This window comes from Balaenoptera acutorostrata, chromosome 20 (genome assembly GCF_949987535.1).
Source record: "Balaenoptera acutorostrata chromosome 20, mBalAcu1.1, whole genome shotgun sequence".
Lineage (NCBI taxonomy): Eukaryota > Metazoa > Chordata > Mammalia > Artiodactyla > Balaenopteridae > Balaenoptera > Balaenoptera acutorostrata.
The window spans coordinates 28848592-28871522 of record NC_080083.1 but is presented as its reverse complement, the minus strand read 5'-3'; the positions used below and the strand labels follow the sequence as shown (position 1 = coordinate 28871522).

The 22931-nt window shown below is 41.0% G+C and overlaps 1 protein-coding gene across 1 annotated transcript in view; it reads left to right on the top strand.

Annotated features, from left to right (window-relative positions):
• The window catches only part of PCTP (phosphatidylcholine transfer protein), a 30247-nt gene extending 20923 nt beyond the window's left edge, over positions 1-9324 (top strand). The window contains 5 exon segments of the mRNA XM_028164968.2: positions 2999-3110; positions 5583-5662; positions 8150-8189; positions 8192-8320; positions 9200-9324. Coding sequence (XP_028020769.2) covers positions 2999-3110; positions 5583-5662; positions 8150-8189; positions 8192-8320; positions 9200-9324 — 486 coding nt within the window.
• The last annotated feature ends 13607 nt before the right edge of the window (positions 9325-22931 follow it).

The window sequence follows — 22931 nt, the reverse complement described above, 5'->3', positions numbered from 1 at the left end:
ATTTTAAAGCAATTATACTCCAATAAAGATGTTAAAAAAAAAAGAAAGAAAGAAAAGAAAAAAAAAAAAACAACATTAAAAATCCCAGGCTAAAATTCAAACACTGGTATTCACAGGGATTCTCCCTTTCTTACAAAAATATATTCATTTGCATAGTTTCCATGAAGGGTAAAATAGTCTCCCAAAATAGTGTCAGGGAGTGGTGAGCTTGTGTATCCCACTGGAGAGACTGCTAGAACTCTCCTCCTGCCCTTAGGTGGTGATTTTGATATTAAAGGCAGGTTGGAAGGCCAAGCAAGAACTGTCCTCCATGTGGCCCAGTTCAGTCCCCAGTTCACGCAGGTATTGGTTTGGTGTTATGTCTAAACATCCAGAATGTCCAAATCCTTCCTTCCCCAAAGTGAGTTTACCGATGGTCCATATCTCATATTACCATTGGGTAGATTAAGTGGGATGGCCCCTGTAAAGCACTCTGCCCAGGGCCTGGTATTTAGTAAGCACTCCATAAGCATTAGCTATCAGTGTTATATTACCTAGCTCTCTGTAGTCCTTCAGGATTAAACCTGCCATCTGATTTTCGAGAGACCTCAAGTATTAAAACAGATTTAGTCAGCTGTCTTTCTTCATACAGTCTTGGTACACACAGCCCAGTGGCACCTGTATCTTTGACACCAGCCATTCGGAGTGATTCTCCTCAGTGAAAAATGCTTACTTTTCATACCATCTGAGCCACAGAGTGTGGGAGTTGGACAGCTTCCACAATCATAGATTGGGGAGGCTTCCTGGCCCCTGAGAAATGGAAATGACCTCTTCTGTGAGAAGCAAAGAAAATTCAGTGCCCACTGGAGGTGCATTTACAGGATTAGAGAGATGTGATTCATTGAGGCTGTCTTGTAGTTAGTGATGTAAATGCACATAAACACTATAATTGAAGAGATAGACTGCTGTTTTTCTTTTCTGCAATATTACAGGACTGAGGTCAGTAAGGGCTGAAATTACATTCAGGAGGGAAGGGAACCAGGTCCAGACAACTGTCTTAATTCATTCAGATAACCAAAGGTAACTCATGTGAAGTTAGGGAGATCATTATCTTTATACATAATTATCCCTTTTTCTCAGTATGTGTAGAAAATGGGGACCCACTATTCCTGAACAGAAGCTAATTGTCTCTCTCTTAAGGCATTAAAATATGTGTGGGTGTAGATGTGTGGTGTGTACAATCCCTTACTATCTCCCCATCTGTGAGCTTGAGGGGAGGGGACAGGAATGGAGGGAGTTGTTTCTCTTGAGTCCTGCCCTTCCTATGGGGCATCCATGGCACAGCACTTAAGGGGGTCAGACCTACCAGCTTGTCATTTGCTGGTTGGAAACCCTTGGTATAAAGCCACATACTTTTAGAGCTGAAACATCCTTATGAATTCAGTTTCAATTTTACCTTCCATTTCCTGACAGGTACTTTCATATACATCTGAGATTCCTAAACTGGGATATGCTTATCCCTGGGTTATGCCACCTGAGTCAGGAGACCCTTGAAGCCTCTGGATCTCTAGAAAGATTCCCCATGTCTAGCCAATAAGATTCTGTTAGCACGTGGCAGTATGAGCACAACTAAAAGCTTCACATTTGCTTTTGCACTGAAATTAATCTAAGAGCCGTTGGTTTAGTCTTAACAGTAGAGCCTTTAAGCAAGGTGAGGGTCAGGAATTGTTAGCTGCCATTGTATGGAGAGCGAAGTGTATAGTGTCACCATCCGCAGTCCAGAACCCTCACAGAATATGGCTTAACATGAAAACAGGGAAAATCTCTTGTACTTAGGAATCTAGAAATGATCTTTTTCTGAGTAAAAGAGACTAGTATGATTTGAAGCTGGTGTTTCTTCCTCCTTTCATTCTTTTATATACAAGTTGTTTACAGAAAAAAGAAGCAGCTGGTGAAAAATTCTGTCTTGGAATTGGTAAAACGATGTGTTGGGTTTCATTACGCCCCTTGTGTATCTAAAACAGTAGTCTGAACCCTGAATGCTAGCTGCCTAGATGACACCCCCACATGGATATTTAATAAACACCTGAGACTCAACTTGCCCAAGGTAGAACTCTTGGTTACCCCACATCCCGCAAATGGATCTCCCTTCTACCTGGTTGCTCAGGAAATGTTCCAAGAGTTATCCTCAATTCTTTGCTTTCTCTCTCCCCATGCCAGTCTGTCAGCATTCCTTTTGACATTACTTCTAAAATGTGTCCCTAATTCACTGACTTCTCCCCATCACTGTTGTTACCTCCCTGTCCAATCGCCATCATCTCTTATCTGCACCATTGCACTGGTCTTCTAACCCATCTCCTTGCTCCCTTATGATCTATTTTCTATCAAGCAGCAAGAATCACCTTTTAAAAAGTCATTCTCCTGTTTAAAGTCATTCATTGATTTTCCATAGCAGTTAGAATAAAATTTTTACATCTTTATCCCGGTATACAAAGCCCTTTGGGCATGGCCTCTACTACCTCTCTGACCTCAGCTCCTACCACTCTCCCCCAACACAGTTCTCTGGACTCCCTGACTTTCTTTGCTGTGAGTAAGGCCATCCATTAACCTTAGGGCCCCCTCCCAACAAGGAATGGGTTTTCCTCATCTTCCCATGGCTGGATCCTTCTAATATTTAGACTAAACTGTTCTGATACATATTATCCCTCATAGAGGCCATTCCCAATTACCTCAGTATTGAACCCCTGCCCTCCAAACCCAGGCACCATTTATGACATAACCCTCTTTTATCCTACTTAAATTACCTGGATAGTATTTAGAGCTGTCACCACCACCAAAGCCTAAGGCCAAATATAAGACCCATGAGTGCAGTAGTCTCATCTGTTTTTTCACTATTGTGTCACCAAAACCACAGAGGAGGTGCTCAATAGTGGTGTTGCATGAACAGCTGTTTCTTCATATGCTGTGTAATCTCAACTTTGGAATCAATAGATTGTTTCTGCCTGCTCTGTTTTTACAGCCCACTGGACATTATAAGGCCTTTGGTGTTCTGGATGATTTCCCACCAGATCTACTTGCAGATGTCTATATGGACTTCAACTATAGAAAAGAGTGGGAGGAATTTGTTAAAGGTAAGTGAAACCTACAATTTTAAAAATCAGTTACAGAGTAGAATCTATTGGTATTTACTCTAGCCCATAGAAAGCAATAGGTTTAATTTCTACAGTGTTACATTTCACTTTAAATTTTGGGTTAAGTATCTGGAGGGCTGGGCTGAAATGTGACTTGCTCCTTGCATACTCTTAGGTTTACTCTGCAGTTTGCTCTGAGGGATACTTTGTTCTTACTGTAAGTTCATTGTCATCTCATGCACCTGGATGGCCATGGAAGTCTTCTTGGAGGAGGTGGTGTCCAAACTTTGTTTTAGAAGTTGAATCAAAATTTTAGAGACTTGACACATGTGGGGAGGTGAGAGGGTGAGGGGGTGAGTGGTATAAGGACATTCCAGACCCAGGGAATAGTATGACTAAAGTGAGGAAGGCATGAAACAACATGAAATGTTAAACCGTGATCAGTTTGGTGCTGTTGAGTTGCTGGGGTAGCAGAATCTGGAACTAGAGTGGGAGGAGGGTCCAGAGCCCCAAGGGCCTAGGCTAGCCACCCAGCTACACTTCTTAGATTTTCCCTAGAAGTGATGGAGAGTTATGAGAGGCATTAGATAGGGGCTCTTCCTGCCACTTAGAGTGGGGAGTGGCCTCTGCCATCCCAGTCAGAGTGGAATAGGTACGCAGCAACTAGCCCAGGGGTACAGAAACCCTGACAGACCCTTGCTGTGGTCGGGACTCTTGGTTGCAAGTAACGCGGCACTAACAAATGCCAGTGTAAGAAAAGGAAAAAGTGTTTTTGGTTCATGACATCGAAAATCCATGGGTGTCTGGCTTCCAGGACAGCTGCATCCAACACTTCATTTCCAGCTTGACTCTGTTTTCTTCTGTGTTGACCTCATTCTCAGGCAGATTCTGTGTCATGGCAGAGGTGCCATCAGAGGATGCAGGCTTACATTCTAACCATGTACATAACTCCAGAGGAATAGGAACTTTCCACTTATGCAGCCAGAGTCCCAAGGTTGGCTTTCGTAGGCTCAACATGGATCATATATTTACTTCCTGGGGACGTTTATCATGGTTTTGGGTCACTTAGTGTTTTCAAATACCTTTCGTATCTAGAGGGAATTGTGATGCCACCTATTCAAGGGAGAAGCCAGACATTCTCTGTCCATCTCCCTAGTAGCCAGGTTCAGTTGTGGTGTGCTACAGATATTGGCAGAGCCTCTGATGTGTGGTACTTGGCATCAGCAGTCCACACTATGGAGTATGGTCCAGAGACAGCAGTAGTTTGGCTTCTCTGGAAGCCAAAGTTTCTAATCCTGACATTCTAACCTAACTCTGGTCCTCCTAGATCTTCTGCAAGCTACCTGAGAGCCTTTACTAAACCACTTTTTGGGCTAAACTTGCTAGAGAGGCAAGCCAAGAGTGTCTACATGTGCCTTCCCTAAACTAATCACTGTGGCCATGTCTGGCTCAATTTCCCAGCCCTGAAATTAATGCTGAGTCAGTCCTGCATAAACCACATTGTGGAGAAGGAGGCGAAGGGTGATGCCTTGAAGAATGAGATGCTGGTCCAAGAAGGGGAGAGTCAAAGTTGAGCAGGAAAAAGCAACAGATGTCCACTCCTTCCCTTCCTTTCAAGGGCATCTTCAGCCTCTTGTACCAATGGGCTGGCAAGCTCTTTACCCCATGGTCTGCCTCTAATAGATTTTTTTTTCAAAAGCTAAATTAATTAACACACTTCCACAGTCAGCATCTCCTCAAGGGACTCTCTTGGTTCCTTCAGCAGCCTTAGCTTGGCTCCTTCCCTAAATGGTTAGTTAGAAGCTTCCCACACAGCTTGGGGGGCAGAGGCTGTTCACTTCTTAGAATTTCTTTGCTATCTCCCTTTGAGAGCTGATGCTATTTGCATTCACTAGGATGGTGGATATTACGGAGATTTGGTCCCTATAGCTGTGATATAATGTAACATGGGAGAAAGGCAAGAAACTTAGGGTTAGCACGGTTAAGCCACTTTCTAGCTGTTTAGGAAGGACACTGCCTTCTCTGGAACTTTTGTTTCCCAACTGAATGCACTAGGCTGGGTGGCTCAGTCTCAGGACACCTGTAATATATAGAGAAGTCTAAAGAGGGGCATAAGGACACAACAGTAAAACTATTGGTACTCTAGTGACATCTGGTGGTTTCTCTGATTTTTAAACCTGAAAATTTATTTTTTAATGCGTAATTTTATTTCACTGCATTTTTTTGAGTGTTGTTTATGCTATATGATGAACAACTTTTGTTGGGTTCTTTTATTTTTACTGTGTTTTTATATCTGCTAGACACTGTCCCTGGGCAACAAGTTTTCAGTGGTAATGAATCTGTCTTTTTCTAGAATCCTGTGCCTTATAAGTCAGTGGTTTATCATTCCCTATGTGATCATCATATCAAAGCTTCTTGTTAATTGAAGCCAAATAGGTTTCCAGATGCAGTAACTTCTTTTGTTCTCCTTAGAACTTTATGAAAGAGAATGCAGCAGAGAGACAGTGGTCTACTGGGAAGTGGAGAGCCCTCCTCCCAAGTTCAACAGAGATGTATCCTTTACAGAGAGGCACCATTACTCAGCTTTCGAAGTGTTTCTGTGCCCTGTGGCCATCACCCAATGGTGGTATGTCCAGCAAGTGTGGACAATATCGTCTTTGACTCTTGCAGAGGCATCTGCTAACAGCTGTTGCTTCTTGTGTGGCTTTCAGAGACCTCAGAGTGTGATTTCCAGGCCTGGCCACATGCAGCATCTGTAATTGTGGTCATGGGAAGGCAGATAATACCTTCCTGAGAAGTTTTCTAGGGATTGAAATTGTTGGGACACATAATTGGGGACCTGAAAACAACTTTTCATAAAGAGTATTCAATCCACTCTCTCAATCTATAGTGGAGGAAGTAGGGACCCAGAGAGGCAACGTGACAGAAGCACACACTCAGGTGGTTAGCAGCAGACTGGGGGCTGGGACTCAGACTCCACATTTCCAGCTCCCTCCACCTTCCCTCCTCCTCGAATACTGGACCTGGACACTGTGTGTATTTTTCTTCCCCTCAGTTTCCTCGATTATGATATGAAGCAGTTGAATGGATGTGAGGAGTTTTAGCTGACACTCCAAGGCTCTATGAAGCCCCTTAGGGCCAGCCCTGGGGAGTTTGATGGACATTTGCTGGGTGAGCAGATGGGGTAAAATAAAGGCAGGGACAGGTGAGATTTCCACTCCACTGTTCTCTGCAATCATAGCAGCTGAGTGTTCTACACACTGAATTTCCATAAAGGATCCTTCTAACAAAGGGTCTGTGGAATTAAAAAAAAAAAGGCTTGGAAACCACTGAACTGGATGATCACTGGAATCTTCTCTAGCTCTAACGTTCTGTAAGTCTGTATGTTCCTAAATAATTGTTCTTTAGAAAGAGAGGGGACATGGGGGTGGTTTGTGGATATTGTTTCTGTGTGTTTTGTGTGTATGTGTCTACCCTGGCCCAGCTAGATTACAGACTCCATAAGGGATTATTTTTGGCCAAGTTCCCACAGACTGCTAGATACATGTGGTAGTTAATCCAAGATTGTGGTAGATTTTATGTGGTTTTCTCTCCTCCTTCCAATAACTATGCAGGGTAGAAACCATCATCCCCACTGGTCAAGGAAGGAAACTGAGGCAAAGGGAAGTTCAGAACCCTGCTCAGGTTCTCATCAGTTTCTCACCACTAGTGGGCGGCAGAGGCAGGCCTGGGCCCAGGTCCAGCTGTGACCAGAGAAGGTGATCTGGACCAGGGCAACCCCAGTCTCTGACCTCACAGGGACACTCCTGGAGGGTGTTCTCAGTGGACACTTGGGGCTGCTTGAAGTCTGTTTCATTGGCTTTCCAATGCCACACAATCCCATAATGAGTTTCTTAGTCTTTGTATATGCACATATGTCACATATATACACAATAGACTGTCTGCAGTTCCTTGGGGAGGGGCAGCCCACCGTGGGTGCTGTAGAGACTCCGAGCTGGCCTGGGGCTGTGGTCACGGCTATTGTAGTAAGTGTAACTGTGTTAAACTTACAGTGAGTTTTTGGATTATTTTAGGCTTTAATTCCTTCTATTGTGAAATCTAAAATTCTGCCATTGAAATGTTTAATGAACACATTAAAGAGTTGAGCCCTGTATAGCCGTGAAAGTCTCCCCAGGTTTTGGAGCCTGATCTGAGATCAAATTCAGGTTACATCACTTCAGCTGGGCTATGGGATCTTCGGCAAGTTTCTTTACTTCTCTGAGCCTCAATTTTGTCATCTGTAAGATGGAGATACTTATGGAGGATTCACAGGGACTTTCTCAGGATCAATACTGATGCTGCATGTTAAGCACATGATGTATGTACATGGTAAGGGCTCAATAAGTGGTGACTCCTGTTGTTTCTCAGGATCGAATTATCTTCCCTATAATAGCACCATAGACATAGTGGTCATTCTGTGAGTATTTATTGAGATGAAATGACTTTGTTATTCTTGGTGACCCAGAACAAGCAAGGACATCTGCCTACTAAATATTCAGGTATTCATGTGTCTTCCTATGATCTCCAGGTGTAAGTAACCTTGCCTGACCATCCTCTGTGCATAGAGGTCAGTGATTGGGGCTTAGGGGGAGGACAGAGAGAAATGGCCCCATTGGGGCAGTGTGACCCCCCTTCCCTGCATAAGGACTGAGTCTCAGAAGACTTGAGTAACTTACGCAGGATCACACAGCTGATAAGTTACCAATCCTCTGAAATCTCATTACCATCTTGGAGAAAGGAGAAGTGGGTTCCCCACATAATTAAAGCAGCAAGGAACCATTCATAGGTGGGTAACACATGCTCTCAAATGAGAACACCAAGTGGGAGGAGCCACGGTTTTGCAGAGCAAGTAGGCAGACAGGACAGGAAGTGAGGTAACAGTGCAAGGGAGCAAATGTCAAGTGGAGGAACAGAATCATTTCCCTTTTCTTCTGGCTTGCGGGCTTTCCTTCTGCCCATCTGAGATGAGCCTCAATGTCATGCCTTGACTGGCGGTGTAGTACGTCTATGTGCATCAGTGGCAGGAGCTGGACTTTAAGGGTAGAAGATCCATGTGATCCTGGCCCAGAGCACCTCCATGCCGCAGTTTCCAGAGAAGTTGGGCGTGATCCAGGTGAGGCAGTTCAAACAGAGGCTGGCGATCCAGAGCGATGGCAAGAGGGGGAGCAAAGGTAAAAAGAGGGCAAGTGTTGGCGCACCAGCCAGGGCCACCCATGTGAAGGCCAGGCTGACTGCAAGGCACATAAAATGCAGGATGCTTTATTCCCTGAGGTCAGGGACTGGGCATGAGTGCAAAAATCAAGGGAGACTCAATTCACCCCAGAAGCTTGGCTACAATGCAAGGTGGATGTTTAAATCTGATCAATTCATTCTTTACCGATTGCATTGTTCAGATGAAATCAGAACATCCAAGTGAATCAGAAGGTTTAGAAACTCACTTCAGACTGGTCCTGTCCATGCACACACCGGCCAGGGGTGGGCAGGAGGGCTGGTGGGACCATCTCTGAGGAGGCAGCTCCTGCTCAGCAAAAACCCAGGGACTCAGGACCTGCCTGCCTTGAGTTCCAGCCTCTGGAGAGAGGCTGGGAGGGGTCCATGCGGCCACCTGCTGGACTGGAATCAGTGTGGCCTTGAGGCTGTGGCAAAATCTGAGCTTAGTTGTGACGTGTGTTAGATCTGCCACCTTGGGCATGTCACCCCACTCTTCTGAGTCTCCATTTTATCATTTATAAACTGGGGTTCAATTTTATCAACTCAGTAGGATTGAGATGATTAATGAGAGAAATAATTAAATGAGAGATATATCCAAGTGTCTAGTACTTGTCAGGCATTTAATAAATAGCAGTAGAATGTTCCTTGGCTGTTTTCCAAAATGTTTATATGTAAGTTCCCCGTAAGGCAAGGCAGAGGGGCAAGTCCACTTGAATTCTGTGTTACCTCCCTCCTTACTTTCTGGGCCTGGATATAAAGATGGAAGGTTTGCAGGGTTTGTATCTGTATCTTTCTAATATTCTTCCTCCTTCTGAATTGTCCTTCTTTTCCCTCTCTAGTTTTCACATATTACCTTGATAACCTGGATTGCCCAGTTCTGAACAGACTCTTTAAGTGGGCTGCCAAGGTGACATCCCAGGAGGCAGGAGGGGAAGTGCGTTTGACCAATGTTGACTTAGCCTGAGGGGCTGTCAGCCTGAAGGGACGCACTGTCTTAGGCCTCATGATGCTCTTTTAAGAAGCAGCTCTGCTGAGTGACTATGGTTAGTACTGGGGTTGCCAATACCCAGCACAGAGGCTGGGACAAAAGACAAAGAATCTTTAGGAGGAATGTCAGCCCCTCCTTGCTTTGCCCCAAGACTCTACCAGGATCACTCTCTGGAACCTCCAGACAATAGCCTGCTCCTTGTAGGAACAATGGTGCCTGTGGACCCTGTATCTGCTTATGGAGGAGTTAGACAGGCCAAACTGGCTCAGGACACAATCAGACATGTCCAAGCCTGGGGAAGGCAGTTCTTTTTACGGTTATTTATTTATTTATTTTTCTGTAAGGAGAGAGAACTGCAGTGGTACTCAGATCACTAGGGACTGCCTAGGACCTGGAATCATGGCGACCATTCCGTCTGCTTTGTAAGGTCCTACTTACTGGCTGGAAGGCTCACCAGTTCCCTTGGAGAGTGAAAAAGCACATAGGCTTTGAGTCAAACATTATATATTGAATCCTGGCCCTGCTTCTAACTGGGTTATCTAGGGAAGCCATCAATTTTTTCCCTTTTAAAAACGGAGATGGATATTCCCACCCTGTAGAGAAGGAGTAAATAGAACAATGTTTGGGGAAAGTCTTGGGCAATGTTCAACACTGACTAAAGGGTGACATATCCTGCCTCTTGCCCCCAATCCTTACCATTTTCTAAATCTGTAAAGCAAGTCCTTTCTCTCATTTCTTTGGAAGAATCCCACAGCCCAAGCCAATATCATTTCCTGTTTTTAATTTTTTCTTTTCCAAAAATGGTGTCTTAAAAATATCTTAGCTTTTTATTAGGAAAAGCCAAAATATACAACAAGGTCTTATAACAGTGGCTTCTACCATCCAGCCTTACCTGTGCCCTGCATCTTACCTTTTGTCACTATCTGTAGCAACATTCTGTTGAAATCTTGTCAGGGGCCCTATTGTCATATGCATTATTCCCAAAGCCGTCTTCCTTTACCTTTGCCACATCCCAAAGAATCAGGAGTAATCGCTGTGAGGACATAGAAGTGACAGTCTCCTTTCCTTTGCAGAAGAAGTGACAGTCTCCTTTCCTTTGCAGAAAGGAGTTCCTACCTACTTGAAAAACATGGTGAATACCTGTCATAACTATCCCAGGAGATCCTAAGAGAGAGAATTGGGAGCTCTGTGTCCATGGAATGATGTCCCTGGAAGTGCCACAACTACTAATGCTCAGCCTGCCTTTCCCTTTTCCGTCCTCAGAGGCCTGCATGCTCTCCATCACCTTATCCCCAAGCATGTTTGCCTGACTCCTGCCTTCTTTTCCCACTCTCACCACCCCAGGACCCACTGCCTTCTTCCACTGTTGGGTGTGGCTCAAATTAGGGAAACCTTTGCTTGTTTATTTTTAAAAAAGGGAGTCCTCAGTAGGGAACAAAGTCATTTCACTGTGCCATTCTAGGTGGGTCATGTGTGGAGGACTGACAACACCACCTAAGACTGACTGATCCCAGCAAGCTGGCTCCTTCCCACATGTGAGCTCTTGCAACCCAGGAGGGTGATTTCCTGCTGAAGTTGCTTTGCCTTCAGAGCTGACTCTCAGTGCACCAAGACTAGAAGACTCATGTCCATTTGCCTTATGCTTTGCTGACTTGATTTGCCTGATTTGAGATGATAATCCACTGTCTCTCCCCATTCCTACTTGTGGAGGATCATGAGTTGTTTTGATATGAAACTATTTTGAATAACATTGCAGGCCTGACCAAGCACACAGTGTGATAACATTTTTTTCTCATCACCCATGTCTGGGTTTCTCTCTTTCCCATATGCCACTGGGGAAGGCTGTCCGTACCTCACTAGCTCTGAATTTTACTGGACACTGAGGCATCAAGACAGCTCTGGCAGTTACCAGAAGAAAATAAAATATTACTTTTTATTCAAAAGGTAATAACTGAGTTTTACTTCAGTAACAGGTATGCATGTTTTTTTGTTTGTTTGTTTAGTTCTCTCCTGTTAGAATCTTTGTCTACATGGGGTCTGGCAGTCATCATGGGCTTGCTCTAGCTTCTCCAAGTTCAAATTATTGCTAATCATTCCTGGCTATCTTACTCTAAAAAATGATTCAAGGAGGAAAATTGTTCACCAGTAGTCACCTCAGCTGACATGTTGATGCCTTTGCTCTCCTGTGGCTGCTTTGCTCCCAACAGCACTTGAGGTGGCCAAGTTTGGTGAGAGGCAGAGCTGGGACGCAGCCCTAGACAGTGGAATCTCAAGGTCTTACTCATGGACTTGAATGTAAAAAGGAATCTCAGGCTCACTTACATGCAAGGCCAGGTGTAGAGTAGTCTCAGGTAGAGAATGGTACAGGTGCTTAAACTGACATTAGGAATCAGCTCTGTTCTTCTTCAGGTTATCTTTGATATTAGGCTGTGTTTGATTGCAGGATGGCTGCTAAGAGAAAAAAGTAGGCCTGCATCTTCCCAGGTTCATGCCAAGTCAAAAAAAGACAGCATTTCTTTCCAGTTGATCCCAGACTATCTCATGGTTCCCTCGAAACCATGTGGCAATCCCTGCCCCAGTCATTGTGATCACATGTATAGAATTATGCAAAAAAGTGAATACTTCATAAATTTATCATTAAAATATCGCTATCAGTAATATAGCTGGAATTTTAGGTAAACTAAATCTAAATGTCTCATGTAATAAAGGTCATGTTGACATTTTATGTATAGAGTCATTGAAACACAAGCACTAGGATTACAGTCTTTGAGCAAAGAACCAACATAAAATAATGTCATGCAAACCATACCTTTAAACACTGTTTGATAATCTTCTAAGAACCCTGAGAATACTAAGGATTCTGAGTTTTTAGCTAGGGCAGTTTACAAAGTCAAGTAGCTTGCTATAATTAGTAAAGTTAAGACCCTTTCACATTCATGCTTGCTAATTTGGATAAAATAGTCCTACACAGCATTGATATATGAGATTACCTGGGAAACTGAGAACCCATGAGTCAATAGTAAATGCCAGAGGTTCAAAAAACATAGAACTGTTACTTTGTAGGTTGTGCTGAATTCTTCAAGGTCTGCCTCTCCACAGGGGCTGAAAGTATCATTGGAATTTGAAAGGTATAAATATATTATCATTATTCTAGTACTTTGTTTCACTTATTTCCCCATGTCTGTCTCTCTGAATAGACAATAAGATCTTCGTGGATAGAAACCCTTCTTTCACTTTTATTACTGCCCCCTAAGGGAATGTATCTTAGGCACTCAAATGGTAACTAAGTGAGTACCTTTAATGATTTGGAGAAGATTGACCAAATGACACACACCCAGAAGGCTCAACCCATCCAAATATAGAGGCTTGAATTCATTACATTAAATATTACTTTAATGTTTAATAACTTAATTCAATCCAAATTATTTCCCCAAGTCAGTTTAGGGGTTCAAGATTCCTCAGGTTCCCACTGGCCTTTCCATTAGAGCACCAGGTCCTTTATTTGTTAAGGGGTGGCTTTGCTGTTGTGGCTATGGGTTATACTTTAATGTTACAGAAATGGCACAGTCTGGACTGAGTTCCACTGTGATTAGTCAGGATTTCAGGATTTTCATGATGAAAGTAGCACTACTGTTAGTGCTAAATTTTTTCCACAGGCAAATTATTCACGCTGCATAGCAGTTCAAAGTTAATGACAACCTTGGAACTGAAGAATTCCAGCAGAGGGTCACGTCCTTGAAAATGTTCCTATTTCACAGTGAGGGTCCTGGCCTGGTTCCCTGGCTGAGATTCCTCTCCCAGAATCCCCACCTCTACTGCCTGCCCTTCAATCCTCCTGCTTCCCAGCTGGGTTTGAAAGAGAGAGAAAGCAGGAAGAGCCCATTTGGTTCTCATGTTTCTGGTAGCACCACCCAGTTGGCTCAGAGAATTCTCTTTAAAAGTTTTAAGATGTGTGTTCACTTCACAGATATTTTTAAATGGTCTGGTGTCCATCTGGCAAGGGGACAGGCATGGCAGTTCCTGGGATGAGTGAGACAGACTTGGTGTTCTCCCTCATGGAGCTTATCCAATGAAGAGTACACAATGGACAAGCTGTTGAAAAGGTGATGAGTTGTGAGAAAGGGCAAGTAGAGGGGGCTGGAATCTAAACCTGGGGGCACTAACCAAATCTGAGGGATCAGGGGAGTGCAAGTTGGATTTGGCTGGATGAAGGTTGGAGAAGAAAACTTCCATATGGAAGAAACCATTTCCACAAAGCCCCTCAGGCAGGAGAACCAATCACATCTGAAGAACTACCAAAGGCCAGTAGGTCTGAGCAATGAAAATGAGGAAGGCATCTCACATGTGGCTGAAGAAGGAGGCAGTGAGGCCGTAGGAGACCCTGAGAGCTATGGCAAGGATTTTGAACTTCATACCCAGAAAACCAGTAAGCTTTGAAGGATTTTAGGCTGAACAGTGACCTGGTAAGACATATTCATTCCTAACAGCAGCTCATTTCCCCCATGGTTCTTCACCATCTCTAACATCCCTCCAACATGGCATGGGAGTGCTCTCCAAGGTGCTCTAAGCCTTGTCACTTTGAATCCTCCTCACTCTGAGGCAGCACGCTAAGTCACCCACACCCAAACCTAGTTTCCAAAGTAGAGCGTCAGCCTCTGAAGTTTGACCAGAGATAAAGGGGAGCAGAGAACACCCATGGACACAGCCTCTGATGCTCCTGGCCCACACTATTGTCAACATGCCCTTCAGTGTGACTGCATCATGCACCCTGTCAGAGCAGAGCCACTGCAGGAGCCAGAAATGGCAGAGAGAAAGGAAAGGCATACAAAATGTAAGCAGGTCTGCCTCCCCAAAGTTTATGTTTCTACAGTCCTCCCCAACTACGAGGAAGAATATATATATATATATATATATATATATATATATATATATATATATATTTTTTTTTTTTTTTTTTTCTTCAGAACACAGAAGCACATTGTTTTTTGAGGTTCTCAGGGTTTAGAGCCAACAAAATAAGAGGGCTTCATAAAATTATTTATATTGCTAATCTATTTATATGTATTTTTGTGTATGTCTGCTTGGATACATATGATATATGCTCCATTTCATAAGATATAATAATGGAACAACAACCAGGCAGCATGTTATGTGAGTGGCTTTGCAAGTTCTCTACATGATGTGCCAGGCTCAGTGCTAGGCAGTGGAGTTCGTAAAGGTGAACAAATTCTTCCCTTAGGAATTAGCAGACTACAGAGGACATGGAATATGTGCACAGTTTATAATGAGAGAACGAGATCACCACCTTATATAAGGAAAATATGTAATATTTTAAAAGTCTGTGGCTAACTGTTCTTAAAAATAAGACCACAGGCCCCAAATGGAGTCACTTATGCTAAGCCCCACATCCAAAGCAAGACTTACATACAATTTCAGCTCTCCCAGAAATGGAATCTCAAACCAGTCAGTCAGGAATTGTCTGATCAGCACTAGTTAATCTTCCTGATAGACCCCTGCTCTCTTCTAAAGGAAAGTAACCTTGCAATAACCAACCTGCTTCTTTAAAATATAGCTTCCTGTTCTTGCTCCCTTCTGCCTATAAAGTTCTCTCATTTTGTACAGCTCCTTGAAGCTCCTTTCTACCTGATAGGTTGTATGCTGAATGATTCAAATTGATTTTTAATATGTCTCAGTTTATCTTTTAACAGTTCTGGTGTCAGAAAAAGGTACTGAAGGAGGCCCTTGAAGACCCCCAGGAGCAAAAGGAACCAGACTTTTCTTTGATACTCCTCAATCTTGAGGAGAACAGGTGTTGGTCAAGAAAAGGAATAATGGTTTAGATAGAGAGGTTAATCATAAACTTGGCAGAGGAGCTCAATTTTAGTGGGACTTGGTTTCAAGCCCCACTCCTGTTTCAACCTTCCTCAAATCTTTCAGGGAACAAGAGGCCAACTGCTGTGGCTACTTCCTGCTGAAACGGGACATAATCCTGCTTCAGTTTGGAGAATGGACACCAAATTGAAAATATTCTTGACTTCCAGGTCCTGGGATCTTGTATGATCAGGATCTCAATCCCTTGATCTGCCATTTTGGTGCAACAGGCCCAATTAGAAGTAGGAGGAGTGACAACCTGAACGTTAATGGACAAAATAGATCTCGTTACCATATGAATTCAAGAGAATTAGCCTGAAACCCAGTCTGGACCTATCACTGCAAGGAGACCTTTAGCCAGGTATCCAGTTGTCTAATTTTATCTAAGTAGGTCTAAACTTCTGATGTGGTATTATACATAACAGGAGCTATTGGCCACTACACATATATCTCCTTTTTTCTGCTGATCTAAAGCAATTTTATTGTCTAAAATTTGATAGTTACAAGGGGAGATCTTGAAGCCATAAGGTTGCAGCTTCCACCTGCCAGCAGAAACTGCCTTGAGAATGGCTGGTGGCATCCTGAATCTGTCACAGCTCAGAAAACTCTAAGTTCCCAGCAATATTGGAACATGTCTAAAATCACATCTGGGACTTCGCTGGCTGTCCAATGGTTAGGATGCTGTGCTTCCACTGCAGGGGGCATGGGTTCGATCCTTGGTTAGGGAACTAAGATGCCACATGCCGTGTGGTGCTGCCAAAATTTTTTTTAATAATTAATTAATTAAAAAAATAACACTGGAACCAGCTCAACCACACCCAGGCCCCAGACACACTGAAATCCTGAGATAAGAAATGTTATTTATAGCCAATAAGTTCTGGCGTAATTTGGTACAGCATTAGGTGACTAATCCTCTACCTCACTTTACTCAGGTCTCTGCTCAAACGTCTCCCGTTTCACCTCCCAAACCAAGCAAATCAATAAAAGTGATCACACATTATTCTCTATCCCCTTAGCCCCATCTGCATTATTCCTTATGGAAATTATCACTACTCACATATATATTATGTATTTATTTATTAGCTAGCTTCCCTACTAGAATGAAAATTGAATTGAAACGATGTCTGTCATTTTGCTGGTAAATAAGATGAATATATATTCGCCCTGATGGTGCTTAGGTCTATTTGACAAATACTTATTTTAGGGCTACTATATACCGGGTCCAGTGGCCATGGGTTATTTCTTCCTGTTCCCTGGTGCCTGGGCTGTTAATTTTAGTCTCTTGGCTAATTTTTTTTTTTCCTTGTTATTGTTGTTAAATTGCTCTGTTTTGATAATGCACCTTTCTATGCCTTTAACTGAGTATTTAGTTAAAAAACAAATATTTTGTCAAGGCTAGAGCTTGTATGTGCTCGCTTGAAGTCCCATGATGGATGATCAAAATTATTTGAAAATTTCTTACTTCACACTGTACTGAAATCTAACTTCCTATTACTTTCATCTACTGACATTTCCTTTACTTTCAGAAATAATAAAGAACATATCTATTCTGTTCCACAAACCTGGTTCTAATTATTGTACTAATATTAACTCTATTTCTTTGGGTATAAGGTCTGTTTATTGAATTTAGTGTCTCTTTTTTATGCTACCGACTTTTCTTGGATGTTTGGTATTTCCTCATTTGGTGCTCACCGTTGCAACTGAGATTCCAATTCAACTTTCTGCTTCCTTAGAGGAGGTGTGGGAGCTACTCCTGAGGCTCACTGTCCCCCAGTTTCCACTGGGAATGGGAGGGCCCACAGTGCCATTAACCAGGCAAAAAGCATTCAAGGTGGGAAAAGTCACATGAATCAAGGTACCAAAAGAAAATGTCACATTCCTTTATTTTTCCCAAGAAGTTTTTACCGCTTTGACCCTTTGTGTGAGTTCGAATGACAAATTCCAGCTCCTGCCAAGTGACTACAAGGTATTTCTCAGTCTCTCTCTTTATCCTCCCTCCTGTCCCTTCAGTGAAGTCCCTGGAGTGTAAACACTTTTATCAGTAATCTTACCACTAAAAACTCTGAAAACCAATGTTTGCTGCCCTTTGGTTTTCAATCTTAACGACTCCTTACCACACCAGACCACTCCTTGTGCTATTCACACTTTCCAGATGAAACCAAAGCCTTGATTCAACTGTAGTCAAAGAAAAGGAATTCTACACAATTCCACACACATACATACACTAACCCTCCACTTTCCACTAGCAACTGAAACTTAAAATTGAATGATCACGACATGAGATGTTTCTAAAGAACTATCCCCTTTGTTTCCAATTTTATTAAAGGCACAAATGTGCAGTTGCATTTAATGGTGTTTACTTGGAAGCGTGCATGTTTACCCTTGAAAACATATTGTGCATCTTCCAACTTACAGTGAACAAACGGGCATTGTAATTTCATGTACTCTGACTGCTTGCTTAAATTTAGGTCTGCACTCAAATGAGAAAATGCTTGAGTATCAGTCATCTTTGAATCCAAGAGACTTATTCATAGAGCATGTAGGGCTCTATTCATTAATGATTTATGTCTTTGCATAAAAGGGAGTGGGGGCTGTGTGTGTGTGCTGTTCAGAGAACCATCGACTGCCTCCCCTGAGTAATTTATACAAGATCAATATTTATCAAACTGAGTCAAGAATTGTGCCATAACTCTCCGAGAGCCAAGTACTTCATTTCAGTTCCTTCACCCATGGAAGGGAGCACAACAGATTGAAATGTTAGTGTAAAAACTACTTAGTAATTTCTCAATTGGTTCCTGTTGCTTTAGATGCAGTGTGATGCTTTGCTTGAAAAGGCAGATTTCTGTTATGTATGTGGCTCAATGACTAACACATAGTAGATATTCAAAAATGTATTTGTTGAATAAATGAGTAAAGAGAAATAAGCAAACACTGTTGACACTGTTCCTAAAGAAAAAAGAGGGTTACCCATTGAATTTACTCTTTTAACATATATTGATTGAGCACCTGCTAGGCATTTTGTGTGAGTGAGGACACAGTTGTTAATGGGAATGCTCTTCCAGACATATGTATAAATAATTTAAAAACATAATAATGAAAAGTGCTATGTTCACTATTAAAGATTTTAAAAGTGTTTTGGAGATCCAGAGGAAAGATCAACTAATTCTGCTCAGAGAAATTTAGGAAAGAATAAGACTATAAGAGTTAAACAGGCTTGTAGTGAATAGGAAAGATAATTTTAGGAAGAAATAATGGCATGAACAAAAGAAACATAAATGATTCCTTTTTGACCCACCTCCTAGAGAAATGGAAATAAAAACAAAAATAAACAAATGGGACCTAATGAAACTTAAAAACTTTTGCACAGCAAAGGAAACCATAAACAAGACGAAAAGACAACCTTCAGAATGGGAGAACATATTTGCAAATGAAGCAACTGACAAAGGATTAATCTCCAAAATTTACAAGCAGCTCATGCAGCTCAATATCAAAAAAACAAACAACCCAATCCAAAAATGGGCAGAAGACCTAAATAGACATTTCTCCAGAGAAGATATACAGATTGCCAACAAACACATGAAAGAATGCTCAACATCACTAATCATTAGAGAAATGCAAATCAAAACTACAATGGGATATCATCTTTCACTGGTCAGAATGGCCATCATCAAAATATCTACAAACAATAAATGCTGGAGAGGGTGTGGAGAAAAGGGAACACTCTTGCACTGTTGGTGGGAATGTAAATTGATACAGCCACTATGGAGAACAGTATGGAGGTTCCTTAAAAAACTAAAAATAGAACTACCATACGAGCCAGCAATCCCACTATTGGGCATATACCCTGAGAAAACCATAGTTCAAAAAGAGTCATGTACCAAAATGTTCATTGCAGCTCTATTTACAATAGCCAGGACATGGAAGCAACCTAAGTGTCCATCGACAGATGAATGGATAAAGAAGATGTGGCACATATATACAATGGAATATTACTCAGCCATAAAAAGAAACAAAATTGAGTTATTTGTAGTGAGGTGGATGGACCTAGAATCTGTCATACAGAGTGAAATAAGTTAGAAAGAGAAAAACAAATACCATATGCTAACACATATATATGGAATCTAAAAAAACTAAAAACAAAAAGTAGTCATGAAGAACCTAGGGGCAAGATGGGAATAAAGATGCAGACCTACTAGAGAATGGACTTGAGGACACGGGGAGTGGGAAGGGTAAGCTGCGACAAAGTGAGAGAGTGGCATGGACATATATACACTACCAAATGTAAACTAGATAGCTAGCGGGAAGCAACTGTATAGCACAGGGAGATCAGCTTGGTGCTTTGTGACCACCTAGAGGGGTGGAATAGGGAGAGTGAGAGGGAGGGAGACGCAAGAGGGCAGAGAAATGGGGACATATGTATATGTATAACTGATTCACCTTTTTATAAAGTAGAAACTAACACTCCATTGTAAAGCAATTATACTCCAATAAAGATGTTAAAAAAAATAATAAATGACCTTCAGTTTACAGAAATGGGATGCGTTGCCATGAAAGTGTAGAATACTTGTGTCAGTAGCAAGTAAGTCTGAACTTTTCCATTAGAATTGGATTGTAAATGGCTTTATACACACAAACAGTGAGCTGTTACCTTCTTTTATAACCAAGAGGAGACCTTCATTGATTTTTTAAACATGGAAGTGGCATGATCAGATCTCCCTTAGTGATGTATCTCTGGTGGCACAAGCTATACTAGCTACATACCATCTGTATGTATGAGAAAGATAGAAAGATTATGACAAATGGGACTCCACTTGCTTATCAAGTCTACTAGTGTCTGTATGGAATGCTGCTTTGAGAAGGACTTCAGAACTGTACCTGGACTCAGCAGGAAAGTATCCAAAAATAAGGAAGTGATGCTTGTCATTAGTGTAAGAAGAGAAATAAGAGAGAGTGGCAGCAGGCACAACCTAAGCTTTTGCAATCCCTGAATTAGCAGGATGTTGGGAAAATCCAAGTGGAAATCAAAATCCTAACTTAGGGCAATCTCAGTGTGTATGTTGTAGGTGAAGGGATCATATTTAAATATTTTATACTATATATACTAAATATGTTGAATATGCTATTATATCATATATCATATATACTCCTGCATATAGAGGACTTGTTGAAACATGTGAGGTTTAATATAAAAGAATAGAGAATGACTTTATAAAGTTTGTAGTTTAAGATAAGATCCTGGGGAAACAACCATCATTAATTAAGACAGGAAATAGAAGCAGAAAGATATGCTGAGAGAATAAGGAGGTAGAAACGAAGATGATGATTTCATTATTGGCCATATTGAGTTCTAGGAACGCAGAAGATATCCAGAGAGAGGTATTCCATGAAGTCTTTGAAGTCTGGGGTTGAAGCCCAGATGAATGTTCTGGGATGGGTTTATAAACTTGAAATTCATCAGAATATGGGCAGCATTTCATGCCTTGTATGTATAGTACTGCTCAAGGGAAAAACTGAGGAACACCAACATTTAAATAATGGTCAGAAGAAAATGAAGATCCATGTGGATGATTTAAAACATCCACAATAATATTTACAATTTGAGAAAAATGTGAAATTGTCTCTTAACCTGTCATTATCACACACATATAGAAAAACCGAAGGGATTTCCATTTCTGGCCATGATAGACTAGCTTGTTTCCACCAACCATTCTTCAGGGAATAACTGGAAAAGGTAGATTAAATTTTTAAAAATCTGCTTGAAAGCATGGGAGAACTACAGAGAAAGTGGTGACTTAGGGGGGAAAAATCCAGGGAGAAGCACAGGTAGATGAACCTGATATTAAAGGTTTGCAAATTCCCTGGTGTTCCAGTAGTTAAGACTCCTGGCTTCCACTGCAGGGGGGTACGGGTTCCATCCCTGATTGGGGGACTAAGATCCCTCATGCCCATGGCACAGCCACAAAAAAAAAATTAAAAATAAAAAAGCTTTATATTTCCTCTTGAGGTTTTTGCTTATTTATAAGTCAAGGCAAAGAAATTGAGAAGCTAAGCAGAGCTTAGGAAGTCTTAAGGCATCTGAGAAGCTAAGTCTGGAATTTAGAACATGTCAAGGAAAAACTGCTTGGTAAATACCACAGATTTTCAGTTCTTACCAAAGCCAGGACTAGGATGAAGCAAATTCGGTGTGTATTGTGCAAAATTTTAGGAGGCACCCACTTATTAAATCATGTGCTTTACTTGCCTCATTTGGCTCACCCTACTCCTGACTCTTTTAGGACACTTGAAGAGTTATCTACAAACAGTAAAATAAATCTGGAACTAGATCATCCTTCACAAATTCCAGCTTTAAAATAGATCAATCCAGAATTGTATTGTGACCTACCTCTACTATAGATAGAAGCAAAATTTTATCCTCTCTGGAGTAAAAGCATATCATCCAGAAACTCATATTATCACTACATCTTTTTCTGACAAGATATCTTTCAAAATAATTTACCAGATATGCAAGGATATAAGATCTAATGACTGAAAAACAAGAATAAAATCAGATAAGAGTAGCAGGTCTGTATGATATTCAGAACTTGTATTTATAAGACTTAGACTTTTTTTTAAAAAATGGGGGTTTGTATGTTCAAAATATTAGATGAGATGAAAAATTTTAGCTGAGAACTAGGATTTTTTTTTTTTTAGGATATATTTTTAAAAATCAAATAAAATCATGGAAATTAAAAAATAAAACTGAAATTAAGGACTCAATATAGGAACATAACAACAGATTACACACAAGTAAGAGGAGAATTAAAGAATGTGAAAATATACAGAATCACTGAGATAACAGAAGAATGGGAAATACTGAATAGTCTAAGAAAGATATGGAACAAGAAGAAAACATCTAAAATACATGTAAGTGTGATACAATAAGGATGGAAAGAGATGGTAAGGCAGAGGCAATATTTAAAGAGATAGTGGTGGAAAATCTTTTCAAATTGCTGAAGGACATTAAGCTATAGATTCGAAAAGTGTTACACACAGGAAAATAATACAAATAAAACCACATTTTAATTCATCACAGTATTAACTGATGAAATAAAATAAAGTATTAAAAGCTGTCAAAGGGAAAAAAGAAATACTTAACTGAAATTATGGAAGCTAGAGATAACTGATAGTCATTTTCAAAATATTATAAGAATAAAAATAAAAACCTGCCAATCTAGAACTTTGTACACTGAAAAATATTCTTCATAAATTTGTTATATTACAAGCATTTTCAAAAGCACAATCCTAGGGAGTTCATCAAACACATAGTAGATAGAATATTAAAAGGATATATTTGCATAGAGGTAAAATGATAGCAGATTAACAAAGGAAAATGCAGAAAAGAATGAATAGCAACAGAAAGATTAAATTTGTGTTTAAATCTCAGTGACTGTTGACTGGATAAAACAATAATAATAATGCCACATGGGGTTTAAAATATGTGTATAATAAAAATAAATTATAAAACTAGCACAAAAGAGAGCAGGAGGTAAACTGTTTTAATTTTTTTGCAGTGTCTTAAAGTGATAAAATGTTATATTTATATTAGACTCTAATAAATCAGGTATTCATGTTTTATTATAAAGGAAACACATTAAAGAATTTCTTAAAGAATGCATAATTAATAAGATAATAGAGGGTAGAATTGGAATAATAATGAGTGAAGTGAAAAAATA